The sequence below is a fragment of the Cnephaeus nilssonii genome (genome assembly GCF_951640355.1).
Source record: "Cnephaeus nilssonii genome assembly, chromosome: 12".
NCBI lineage: Eukaryota > Metazoa > Chordata > Mammalia > Chiroptera > Vespertilionidae > Cnephaeus > Cnephaeus nilssonii.
In genome coordinates, this window is record NC_137083.1 from 66,045,985 (window position 1) to 66,060,150 (window position 14,166).

At 39.8% G+C, this 14,166-nt stretch overlaps 1 protein-coding gene across 1 annotated transcript; it reads right to left on the minus strand.

Moving 5' to 3' along the window:
* Positions 1 to 3,397: 3,397 nt before the first annotated feature.
* Positions 3,398 to 13,266, minus strand: LOC307108092 (hyaluronidase PH-20-like; the record flags this gene model as incomplete). The annotated part of the gene is made up of 3 exons (XM_079785807.1): positions 12,139 to 13,266; positions 4,669 to 4,951; positions 3,398 to 3,480 (listed from the first exon to the last, which is right to left on the minus strand). The coding sequence occupies exons 1-3, from the start codon at positions 13,090 to 13,092 to the stop codon at positions 3,398 to 3,400; spliced, it is 1,320 nt and encodes a 439-aa protein (XP_079641933.1). The 5' UTR covers positions 13,093 to 13,266.
* Between the last annotated feature and the right edge of the window lie 900 nt (positions 13,267 to 14,166).

Consider the following 14,166-nt stretch of genomic DNA (forward strand, 5'->3'; position numbering starts at 1 on the left):
TGGGGTTCTAAAAGGAAGTTTGAGGCCAGGGGCAAAAAGGTGTAGGGAAAAGTAAGAGTGGGTTGACCTACAGTCAGCCCAGGAATAAGAAACACAGATATTTACATTATGATTCATAACAGTAGCAAAATTACAGTTATGAAGTAGCAACGAAAATAATTTTATGGTTGGGGGTCACCACAACATGAGGAACTGTATTAAAGGGTCGTGGCATTAGAAAGGTTGAGAACCACGGCTCTAGACCTTTGCAGGAGTTGAAGGAAAATTGTGTCTGCATCACTGAAAAGAATTTCAATCCTGTAATTAGATGCCTCCATAGAACCAGAGAAAGCAATGAATTTCCATTCATTTCCCTCATCTCTTCCCCCCTTTTGCTTTTTTCTCTCCCACCCACTCTCTGCTTCCACTCCTCCATGCCTGCAAACAGGAGGAAAGAGGAACCCCAGGTTCTTAAGTTGATGGATTTTATTGATGGCTTTTTGCATTCCAATTACTAACCACTCCATGTCAAATTTCAGTGTCATCAACATGTATCTTGTTTATGATGATTGTGTTGAAACAATCCTGGCAGTTTCACAAGTAAAACAGATAATGTTAAATCTCAATATTCTAAGCTGGGGAACCCTGGTAGGCAAGCTGCTGAGTTTTGAGATATGAATCCTGAACCCAGGGTTGAGATTTTAGTATTTGTCAAATTCAAACGAAACGGTCACTCGCTAGGTGCAGTAATTTAAAAGGTCTTCTCAACAATGACCCTTCAATGAGAGATGCTATCTTCAGAGTTAGTCTAAAAAAGTGCACTTTAAAATGGTCATATTGTTCATTTCAGATAACATGTCCAGCTCTGTCTGAACTCACTGCAGAAGGATTTGTGAGAAACAATGTTAAAAAGCATTTCTGCTTCCCCCTTTGTTCTGAGCCAGAGTCTAAATGTATCAAGGTGACTTAGTGATGACAAGGAGGGCCACACGGGGAACACCAGGTTTGGGACAGGAAGCAGAAGCCAAAGGGAGGGGGGAGCCTAGCCAGAAGCCCTTAGTAGGGTGTTTTTGGGGAAAGGTAAGGCAGGGCAGACTGAACAGTTTGTGATGGGCTAGTTGGAGTATTTTCAGCTGATCCAGGCCTTAGGGGGAGAAAAAAGTTTGACTCCACCCTCTTTGAGTTCCTGGTTGGGTATGAAAACTAAACTGATAAAGATAGATCAAGAGGAGAAGAGCATACAAATTTATTAATATAAGTTTTATGAGACATGGGAACCTTCATAAGGAAATGGAGATGCAAGTGAACAGTTAGACCTGTGCATTTTGATGCTAGTGCTGCTAGTGGAAATCGTGTTCTTTCATGGGATCCTGAGTGAAAGGTCCGGAATGGGCCGGGGCCGAGCACCTATGACATGAGGCCATAATGTATCAAAATAACTTTTATTTCTGGCCCCTGGGTGCAGGTGGGCTGAGTCGAAAAAGGAATCAGCGGAGACTGAAGGGAGAGGCAAGTTTTTATTAACTTCTGTCGGCTGCAAACACTCCTGCTGACTTAAGAGTCCTGTCTGTCCTTGGTTCCTCCGAGCGGTTCATGCCTAGTCATTATCTAGGCTATGCGGTGCTCAAAGTCGCAAGCTTTCTGCAAGATATCTGCTAAGCACAATAAGTTTCCTCCGTCCAGTTTCATTCTCTTTAACCCTTGCAGTGAGTGAGGAAAGCATGGTGTCATTTATTCAGATGGAAATAGAAGGCTGCCCCTGGGTTTCCAATGCCCACTCGCTGTCTGCCCTGCCATGGAAAAAAATCCAGTTTTGTCTTCATCAAGGCAAAACAAAGGCCAGTGACTAGAGTTTCTGTTTCATAATAAAGCTTATTATTAAGCTTTGGAACCCGGGCAGTCTATGGTGGGGGTGGGGGTTGGGGTGGGGTCCCAGATGGCTGCTAGACCCGCATGGCTGCTGTAGAGAGAACATGCAAAGAAAGGGGCGAGCATGTGTTACTGGCCAAGAGTGTATTACTGGGGGAGACAGAGAATGACTTTGTTAGCTGGGAGTAAATTATCTTGAGCTTGGGAAGGACCAGCAGCTTTTTCAAAATAAGCAATCAATTTCCCAAGCTTCCACAGGCCTGTACTGGGTCCACCTTCTAACCAATCCATTCTTTCCCCTGGGCGACACTGACGGGCCTCTACAGTTATCATCTGGACTCCTATTGCACATGCCTCATAGAAGCACCTTCCCCTACACCATTTTGCTTACATTCTCCTGCTCCCCTCACAATCTGGTATGGAAGGGCAGGGTGCTCCCTACATGGGTGAAGAGAAGAGTGTAAACCCCCTTTGGCAGGGCAATGCTGCAATCCACCGGAGTGTGTGAAGCTGATTAAATAGGCTGATGCTCCCTGGTTGATTATGCTTAACTAGAGGCCCATTGCATGAAGATTCATGCAATAGGCCTTCCTTCCCCTGGCTGCCAACACCGGTTTTCCTCTGGCACCCGGGACCCAGGCCTTCACTCCGGCTGCAGTGGAGAAGCCAAGCCTCTTCAGTCTTCAGTCTTCAGTCTTCAGTTTTCGCTCAGGCCAGAACCTTCAGGCTTCGCTCTGCACCTGTGTATGCAAATTAACCCACCATCTTCGTTGGGTTAATTTGCATACTCACTCTTGATTGGCTGGTGGGTGTCCTGGAGGTACAGTCAATTTGCATTTTTCTCTTTTATTAGTGTAGATAATGTCTCCCTTTGCTCCTTTCCTTTATTAACATCTAACACTAGATTTGATGAAAAGTGGACAGTCATTCTTTAGTATTTTGTGTGGATCAACTGGATGAGCCTGTGTTCTTAGAGCTCTTTAATGTTTACACTTTATGTATATACCACACACTATGGACAAGTTCTGTTTACATGTCCATTATCTCCAGCATCATACAAGCTCCTGAAGAGCTGGGATACTATATTATCTTTTTGTACCTGAGCTATAAGCATGATCACTGACAAAAATATTTGCTCTAAATAGAAATACAACTTTGCTTTTGAAAATCTAATCAAATCAGAGTTATGTATTATATAAACTATTTCTGCCGAGTATCTTTTACTATTTTAGTGTCCTCTTACTGGGTTCATGGCCAAGTCTGCATGGCAGAAGTCTACTGTTTTGGCATTCCATCTTACAACAGCAATAGAAGTACGTTTGTGTATGCAATAAAAATGTATTCATCCCTTTCCCACAGACACTTATTTCTAAGGCCAAATGCTTTCTACATATGATACTACTTAATCCTCTCAAGAACCCTAAAAAGTACATATCATTGCCATTTTGTCAGAATGGAAGCTGAGCCAGGTTAACGAATTCTCTCAGGCTCTTACAGCTAGAAATGTTGGAAGCTGGGATTTGTTTTTATAACTGTCCAACTCCAAAATTCACGCTCTTTCCAATTTGCCTTGCTGCCTCTGTTTGTTCTGAATCCTGATCATCTGACAGTCAATAATGTATTCAAAGTAAACTAGTCCATATAAAGTGTCCTTTTCAGGTCATTATCAAATTGTCCCTTTTCATGGCTTTTTTAAAAATTTATTTTATTGTTTAAAGTATTACAAATAGTAGTACACATGTCTTTTTTTCCCCATTGACCTTCCCCTAGCCTCCCCTACCCCCTCTCCCCCCCCGGGCACATTAACCGCCCCCCCCCCCCACACACACACGTCTTGTTTCCATTGGTTATGCTTATATGCATGCATACAAGTCCTTCGGTTTATCTCTTACCTTCCCCACCCCAACCCTCTCCAGCCTTCCCATTGTAGTTTGACAGTCTGTTCGATGCTTCTTTGCCTCTGTATCTATTTTTATTCATCAGTTTATAATGTTCTTTATATTCCACAAATGAGTGAGATCATGTGGTATTTTTCTTTCACTGACTGGCTTATTTCACTTAGCATAATGCTCTCCAGTTCCATCATGGCTTTCTTATGCAAAGATGGCTTTGACAGTAGAATCCTAAGTGGAGTGGAGGTGGAAGAACGGAGCTAAGGGAAAGGGCAGCATTGGTCCAAGAGGACCCAGGTTGTGAAAAGTTGTCATGACAATTCCCACACTTAAAAATCTCTAGTGGTTCCCTCTTGGATTTTATTTGTTCAACAAAAATTTAGTGGGCACCTACTAAGACCCAGATACTGTTCATCACAACTGTGGATATAGCAGCAAGTCAGACAGACCAAATACCTGTCCTCAGGATGCTTACATTACCGAGAGGTGATGGGGGGTAAAATCATGTTATGATATGTGTGGATGGAAAAACAAAATAGAGCAGGTCAAGAGGTTTGAGAGTGCCTTTATTGGAAAGTCATCATTTGGCCATCTTCTACGTATCCCACTCTCAACACCACACTCAATGTTCCTTCTGAAGTTCCTCCTGTCTCCTGTTCCCACACACCTCACTGTTGCTCATCTTCAAAGCCATAAACCTATGATCTCTTCCACGACACTCTCAAAATTCTTCTCTGATACCTTCAAAGTCTTGTTTACATGCCAGAGTATTCGTTTCCCAAAAAAATTAAAAATAAGAAGAAGAGCACTAAACTTGCACTTGAATGCAATATTTCATTTTCCGCGTTTAGAACGGTTTTTATACAAATATCTCCCATCATACATACATCGATAATAATTTTTTGTGTTAAATTAACTTCCGTCTTACAGTTGGTGTTGGGAAAACAGCTGCAATGAAAATTCTCAGCAAACTGTTTCAGGTCTTCCACCGAGGCTTTCCCTTTTACTTTGAATTTTCCCTTTGGATCAGTCTCAATCGTGAGATGCATTGGGTTCAGATGGAGGTAGTCACCGGAATCCACGTTTTTCCTTGTGCAGTATCCTTTCTCCTGGCAAAACACCTGGCTACACATTTTGGCTGCTAGGGTGATATTGATTATGTAAGGATTCAGAGTGGTATCCATGAAATCGTGCAGTTTTTTGCAGGCAGCCTGTAAAATTATAAGAAGGTCAGCATATCAAAATCCAACTTAGTTCATATGTGAACTTATTCACCGCAATAGGGAATTGCTAAGGAAACATGAAAACAAACAAACAAACAAACAAAACAGACCCAGCAAGTGTTAAGAAATATTTTATCTTTTTTACCTTAACAAACAAACTTATTCTGGTTTTTGGTAACATTTGTAAGTTTCACATGTTATTTCATGCCACTGAAATAAATGACTGATTGAGGCTTTACATACCTTGGCCTTGGTCTTCTTTAATAATTTATAAACTAGTAAGGGGGGGGGCAGAATGTGCTCTGGGGTCCATCTTCCCTGATTGGATTGGACTCCCAGTGAACTTGTAAGTCTCACAAGCCTTCCACATCTTATTTCCTATCGGGGTGACCTTGGGCATATGAATTAACCTGGCTGTGCTTTACCTTCATCATCTGTAAAATAAGAATAATTATAGCATCTACCCCATGTTGTTGTGAAGATAAGGAGATATGAGGTATATAAAAGTGTTTAGCCCAGGGCCCAGTATATTATTGGTTAGCTTTCAAGAAATTATAAATCAATGTAATAGGTACCACTTATTAAAACTTGTCAGCTAAGTTTAAACAGCATTGGAAAGAGGGATTTCTAAATTGCTAGCTCAAAACAACTATACATGACAACTGAGTATACTTTACATTAAATGTTATGTATCGTTCAGGTTATGGATGAATTATAACAACTCTTTTCCAAATATACTTAGTTGGCAGAGTATTGAGTGATGAGGAACTAAAATGATTCCTCTTGATATTAGTGCATTCTAAACCTGGGCCATTGTCTTTTTAAAAACATAGGAGACAGTCACTTTCTTTCTTGAGCAACAGTATCGAGTGAGCTGGCTGTGCTAGTCCTTCGGGTAGGTCAGCAAGCAAGTCAAGGAATCTTGGCAGCTTTCACTTGAATCTGTTTCTTGTTACCTTCCTTGGGGTGACACCATCGATGGTAGGCAGAATAAAGGCCTTCCAAGGATGTCCATACCCTAACCCAGTGGTCGGCAAACTCATTAGTCAACAGAGCCAAATATCAACAGTACAATGATTGAAATTTCTTTTGAGAGCCAAATTTTTTAAACTTAAACTTCTAATGCCACTTCTTCAAAATAGACTCGCCCAGGCGGTGGTATTTTGTGGAAGAGCCACACTCAAGGGGCCAAAGAGCCGCATGTGGCTCGCGAGCTGCAGTTTGCAGACCACTGCACTAACCCCCTGGAACCTGTGACTATTTAGCTTAGAAGGCAAAAGAGACTTTACACATATGATTGAGAGTATGGACCTTCGGATGGGGAGATGATCCTGAATTTTATCAGGAGTCCTTCGAAAGGTACAAACTTTTCCAGCTGGGACTTAAAAAAACATTAGATGGAATAAGGAGGGGGGAAAAAAATCAAAGAATCAACCCAGCATTGCTGGCTTTGAAGACAGAGGAGAGAGCCAAGAGCTGAGAAATATAGTGACCTCTGAGATCTGGAAATGACCCTTAGCCACAGCCAGCCAGAAAATAGAAATCTCATTAGTACAAGCAAGAGGATATTGTTTAAACCACTGCTTGTTGTAATTTGTATGGCAGCAATAGAAAACCTCCTCTTTTTGCAAATTGATTTTTTAGAGAAAGAAAGGAAGAGAGACAAACATCGATGTGAGACACATCGATCAGCTGCTCCCGCACACACCCCAACAGGGGATCAAACAACCTGCAGCCTGGTATGTGGCCTGACCTGAACCGAACCCGCCATCTTTTGGTGCATGGGACGATGCTCCAACCAACCACACCGGCCAGAGCAAGAAAACTTCTTCCTAGTTCTCCAATAGTTTTGCATGGTGTTTAAAGTTTAACTTCTCTCCACTTGTATATAGACTCATGTGATATAATCCTTTTTTTTTGCACTTTAATAAGAGCTTTATTGAGATATAAATTCACATACCGTATCCCTTCCTTCTTCTTTTACAGCCTTCCCTCACCCACTCTACCTTAGACATCCTAGTTGTTTCACAAGATGGCAGTTTCATTTCAAACTGCACTTACTGTTCCCTCTGCTTGGAATACTCTTTCTTCTAGTTTCTAACATGGTTCACTCTATCTGACACTTCAGCTCATAGCTTTAATTAGACAGTGCCCTTCTCAGACACCTTTTCTATCTATTTTAATTCTCTGCATAGTTCATATCACACCAAATATTTTTCTTGTGTGCCTATTGTTTCTATCCCTCCAACTTTAACGTAAGTTCCATGAATGCAGGCACTTTGTCAACATTCTTCAACACTGTGTTCCCAGTGCCAAGAATATATGAGAATGTATACCAAGTTCAGATGACATTGCAGTTGTCCACAGAGACAAGAACTAGGCAAAAAGTGGAATGAAAGAATGAAAATGATTTGAGAATCATTAGCCTACACAAGGAGTATTTTTGAAAATATCTAAAACTGACTTTAAGAAAAATACTAGTAAGTCCTGGTTTACAGCATTTTTTATTACCTATGGTTTATTACTCCTACCATTGCAAGTTTTAACCTACCAACCTGACATCACTGAATGCAAAGCCATTATACAGTATGGTAGCATGGTGTGCAGTAACACATCATTGCATAATATTTCTACTTACAGAGACAATAGATGTGAACAACCCCAATAAATGAAGTAATTGATACATTGTGGGTATTGATTACTCTATTTTTGACACAATTTATTTTACTCTACATTTTTATAATTCAATTTTTAATAATTGCTCTGTTGAACAACCAGTTCACAAAATTTATGAATATTGAATAATCAGGTCTCATGAGCTGGGACCAATAGAAGCTGGCTCTATCACACCAATGGATCTAATAAAATGGAATGGAAAGAAATGGTTTGCTTACATTTGATAACAATTGTTTTAAGTAAATTGAAACTGAATTTGCAATTACCAGTTTCTCAAGTTGTCAGTGAATCTCAGGAAACGTGACAAATAATCCATGACTATTGATTACAAATGACACAGAAAAAGAGGGGGAGTAATAATAGAACTAGCATTCAGAATTATCATAAATTGGGAAAATTGGCAAAAATATATAGAACAGAGTCCATAGGGGGCAATTACAAGGCAATGTCATTAAATAGAAAATAGTGACATTGAAGTTGAAGGACTGTCCCCATATAAATAATACTGAAGACAGTCTGAGTTCCTTGATAAAATATTGTGAATCTAAAATAAAAGTGCAAGTTAAGAAAAGCATGACAATTAAATAGAATGTCACATCATTCTACTAATTAGGGAATGCCTGATTCACTCCTTATCAGAATAACAGGGAGTTCTCAGGTTATAAAAACAAACAAACAAAAAAAACCCGATAGTACAGAAAATTTATAAATGGTCCATCATAACCCATCAAGGACCCTTGAAAAGTAAGTTTATAGGTCTGGGGAAACTACTAATGAAAACTCGGAATATACTTAGGTGAATTATAATATTTAAATACTTATCTGACATATGAAAGATTTTGCAAAAGGAACATGTATACCTTTCTCTGAATTTATATTTTATATTATTTCTCTTTATTGGGGATCAAACCATAGAAGTCTGCCAAATAGGCAAAAGGGCTCAGATTATCTTGAAAGTCTTTCACAGAGATGACTTCTGTTAAGTACTTTTATAAATGAAGTAAAAATATGACTGGTCTCCTTAAGGACAAGAGATCAAAAGGTCTCTTCAGGTCTTAGAGTACAGTCTCTTCTCTGTGGGTCATAGGGTAAGACCCCTGGGCCATGAACTTTATTAGATATTCTCCATGGCACCTACATCACTAGTATTTTCATATCCATCAGAGAAAAAGTTCAGCTCCAATTCAGCAGTGTCCATGTGACAGCTTTACTCTTGCTTTGAGACAAGAGGATGAAAGCGGTAGAAGATAAAGCCCTGAGATGGAGAATCAAACAAGGATGAAAGTAAAGGAAGAGAGAAAACAATGAGGCTTTTTGAACTAAATAAAATGCATTAGGAGAAAAATGAATAAAATTCATATTCTACAGACCAAAACAGACATTTTTTCCTCTCATAAAACAAGTTTTACTTAAAATTTTACTTAAAATAGACACCACTAAATATAACCTGAGGGAAATAAAGAAGGGTTCCTTTTCCTTCCACTTAAGGGAAGTTTTGAATAATTTACTAATATTTTCAAAGAATAACTCCCAAGAACCCCCATCCCAATTTACTCTTTGCCCAGCCCTCACCACACTACTCCTTAAGTCTTTCCCATCTCAGAGGCAATTTCTTCAAGCCAAAAACCTTGGAGTCATTTTAACCACTACTCTCATCTATCCAATTCACCCAACCCCTCAGCCAGTCCCCTCAGTTCTACCATTGAATTATATTCAAACCCAAACTGCTATGGTCCAAGCCATCAATAGCCTTCTTTCCATGCTCCCACTCTTGCCCCTCTAAAACCTACTCTCAACTCAACTGTCATTCTTCTAAAATGTTCATCAAAAATTGCAACTCTTCTGCTCAACCTTCTAGTGGCTTTCCACCTCTGAGTACAAGCCTATCACGGCCTATAAAGTCCCATCTCTGATCCTCTGCTATCTCACTGACCACACCCTTTAACACTCTCTTCCTTGCTCACTGCACTCCAGTCACATTGACTTTCTTGCTTTTTTTTTGAAAAGTACATTCTGGCCTCAAAGCTACTGCACTTACCATCCACAGGTATCCACAGACTTGGTTCCTTATTTCCATCATGTGTCTAATCCAATAGGACTTCAGAGAGGCCTGTTCTATGACTACCACAACTTAAATATTACGATTCCATCACTATCTTGCCTATACTGCTTCATTGCTCTTCATTGCAGTTATACATCAGTTACCTGACATATCTATACTAATAAAAGGGTAGTATGCTAATTAGACCAGATGTCTTCCAAACGACCATCAGGACGTCCTTCCGGACAAAGCCAGAGCAGCTGCCTGAGGCTCAGGCAAGCCGCGAATGGTGGCTGCCGCTGCCCAGTGCTGGCCCAAGACTCAGGCAAGCTACTGATGGCAGATGGTGGATAGTGCTGCCACTGCCTAGGGCTGGCCCAAAGCTCAGGCAAGCCGCCGATAGCGGCTGCTACTCCAAGGGCCAAGGCTCAGGCAGCTGCAGCTGCCAACAGTGGCAGCAGCAGAGTGTGATGGGGACATCGCCGACCCCTGATCGTCCAGTCGCCTCCTGAAGAGGGAGGCCAGACTGCAGCATAAGCCTGCTCCCCACCATCAGTAGGACATCCCCTGAGGGCTCCCAGACTGTGAGAGGGGGCAGGCTGGGCTGAGGAATCCCCCTCCCAGTGCATGAATTTTTGTGCACCAGGCCTCTAGTCCTATATAATAAAAGCCTAATATGCAAATCTACTGAATGGCAGAATGACCAGTCACTATGATGTGCAATGACCACGAGGGGGCAGACGCTCAATGCAGGAGCTGCCCTTAGCCCGCAGGTCCCAGGCCAGCCAAGATGGGTGCCAGCAGGGGCCCCCTTATTGCCCCGCCTGTTGCCCCACAGATTAGCCCTGTTCACTGGCCAGGCCTAGGGACCCTACCTATGCACAAATTTTATGCATCAGGCCTCTAGTTATGTATATAAGTTTGTATTTCCACTTATGAGGATATAGGTTCATGGTGAAAGGACTTTGTTCACTGCTGTAGTTCTAGCATCTAAACAATTACCTGGCACTTAATAAATAAGCCAAGGGTTGGGAACGTTTTCTGTAAAGGACAGACAGTAAATATTTTGGGGTTTTAAATGAGACAGTCTCAGTTATTCCTGTGTACTATAAAAGCAGCCACAGATACCTAAACAAATGAGCTTGACTATGTTCCAATGAAATTTTACTGATAGACACTGACATTTAAACTGCACATGATTTTCGTGTATTATGAAAAACTATTTTTTTGTTTTTTAATCCATTTAAAAAATGTGAAAATCACTCTTAGCTCATGAGCTGTACAGAAAGAAGCAAGTAGTAGGCCAGATTTGGCCTATGGACATTGCTTGCTGACCCTTGCAATAAAACTGTCACCAAATCACTAAATGACTAAGTGGATAAAGCAGTGCTTAATGAACAGTAGTTGAATGAGTGAAAGAAGGAATGAATGCATTCATTCTTTTGAAAAGAGATATAGCATGGTGTAATAGAAAAGAAAAAAAAAATCAACCAAACACTGTCTGAAAACTGAGATTGTAGTCCTGGAGAACTTCAACTAGTCTAACTGAATTACTGTTTTTTCACTGAAAAACAAGTACAATATTTTCTGCCCCCAAAATAACCGCACATATGATAGTATGATTCAGCCAGTATTAATTAAGCACCTCCTGCTGTGTGCCAAGTATAGTGTTTATTTTATTATTTAATACCTCAACAATCATCAAAAACATTAAAATTAAAAATGTTCTCATCTATGTCTTATCAATTCAACTTACCACACTTTGGCTTAAATTGAGGCTCCCCCATATTATAAGTCCAGAGACACCTAGAGAAATAGTTTCACCAAGTGTATGTATAAGGTCCTCCTGGCAAATGAGACAGAAAAGTTAGCAGATAGGAATAAAATAAAAATGTTATACATAGGACAATAACACCAAAGCTAAGAATGATGACCCAACAACAGGAATTTAAATTTTACATAATTTTCATCTATTATGAAATACAATTTTTCTTTTGTTTTCCCCACTATATAGTTCCATCTTTCACACTACCACTACCCTACTATGAAAAAAAAATACAGTTATTCTATTATTTTTAGTTACTTCTATTGACAGTAGAGCAAGCCCATGAAAGAAAAAAAAGAAACTGAGTTAAAATATGGCCTATACTACCTAATCTTCCATGGTTGCTAAGATGATTGCATTAAAATGAAATGTATTCTTATTTTACATGCATGTGATAAAGCAGAACTATAAATGTGCATATTCCTAAAGGATATTAAAAGCTAAGTTTCATTCCCTTCAAAAATGATGTTAAGCTGCAAAACGTTTATTCTCCAGAGCATTTGACATCTTGCTCCTGGCATATAGTTATCAATTTAGCTCAAATTCTCATTAAAAAATTTTTAATAATGTTAAATTCTATCACACACTATTTGTGGACTCTATTTCATAGTCCTCATACCTTGATTTGCTTACCTGATTAAGGAATTTTGAAGAATCATCAGTAAAAACTGGGCGAGCATATATAAAAATCGGAAGTGGACGGTTTTCATTGGGTACTACAGAAACCCGAATGGCTTCCTTAACACGGTTACGGACAAAGGGTGCAGTTAGTGGAGAAGATGATAGGATGGTATTCAAATAAATGGATGGGTAAAGAGCAGTGCTTTCATTCCACAACCAGTTGAGCTCATTATTTCTTCTCTTTTCTAAGTCAAAGCAAGTCCCATTGTAATTGGGTTTAGTATAATGATGATTGTAACAATCAGGAAAAAGATAATAACCCCATAAGTGTTTTGGTCGAAGGTGTAATCCCAATCTCAAAGTGCCTAACATGAACTCCCTTCCTGCTTTTTCATAATTTACTTTGGCTACATTGGTGGCCTGTGCGAGAGTAAGGGTTGAATTTTGTTGCTGAACCAGCTTCACAGACTCATCCCTGTAAATATCTTTAGGTTTCCAGTTTCTTGCCCAGATAGGCCTCCATTCTTCCCAATCAATGATAGCCAAGCCCAGGTTGTCTTTCGGCATGTAATACGCAATGTCTTTCGCAGATTTAGTGAGATGCGCTTTTAAGTCACCCAACTGGGGGATTCCTCCATGCTCTTTATGGCCATTCTCATCTATATGAGGATATAAGCCAAGTCTATCAACATAAAATAATATAACAGGTTGTCCTACGGCATCTCTTTGAGGGTATCCTATAAAAGAGAAGAGGCTCAAATCTATCGACACGTTAAACTTCTTAGGACAAGGCTCAGTTGGGGCATTCCAAGCCCAGAGGAAAGGAATATTTGGGAGAACGGGGGTTGCTCTGTAGTCCTTAGTGAAGCAACATGGAATCAGAAGGAAGATGAACACAACCTGGGATGCTCCATTGGACCCAACAAAGCTCCTAAAGAAGATCTGCTTGAACCTGAGCACTCCCATGGCAAAGAGCAATGACTACAAAAGTCACATTTCTTCCTACACACTTTGGTTTACCCAATGTTTGATGCAAGATTTAAGCACAGGAGACAGACTCATGGAATGATGCTTCTTTGATGGGTAAAGGTGTATAACGATATTACTTTTAAATATTATTCTTCCTGCTTCATGTTTTAGGGAGATATTGCAAGTTGCTTCATCTATAACTGAAAAAGAAAGAAATATCGAATCTGTTGTTATACTCTATTTCTGTATCAGAGATTGTAAGCTTTACCAAGTTCTTAACTTTAAGTATAGGGAGTTTAACTCAATCTTTGGAGATGGAAGACTCCTGTATTTGAATTAAGGAAGTCATCTCCTCTTATGTATGATACAAACCCTATAATAGCAAACATTTGTCTCCCTTTCCCAAATCATTACTGTGCAGCTGCAACAGGTGTACGCAGCTATTTTTCCTCTTGCCTTCCCTGTTGTGCAGAATGCTGTACCAATCAATGCCTTACCAAAGCCCCTTAAATAAAAATAATTTCCAAGTTGAACCTTTCATTCCTATTTATTTTTTTAAAGACCAATTTATAGTGTTCTGCCAAAATTTGAAAACACCCTCTCATAGAACTGTAAGATTTTATTATTTTGAAGGGGGGCGGGGGGGGGGCAGGAACAAGAAAAGGCAAAATTCACTTCTGAAATAGTAAGTCTAAAGTTTCCCTAAAACTACTGACTCTGTCAAAATCACCTACTGAAGTGATATTTGGAACAGAGCTTTATTGTATCTCAAAGTAATTTACTCTCATGTTTAAAGTTAATAAAACATTTTAGGACTTTATATCTTCCCCCATATAATTCCTCATCACTTTCTCGCAATCTACCACCCCTAGCTCAAACCCCTTTTTCTCTTTGTCTTGCCACACCTGCACAATTTATCATTCTTTCTTTAAATGATATACAAGCTCTCAGACCTATCCTATGCTTGGTACTTCATTTCTTTTCTAAAAAGTCTCCCATGCCACGTAAAAATATTAACACCAAGTAAATTATTTTACACTTTTCTCCTGTTAATCTCTCTTTCGTCAGTTT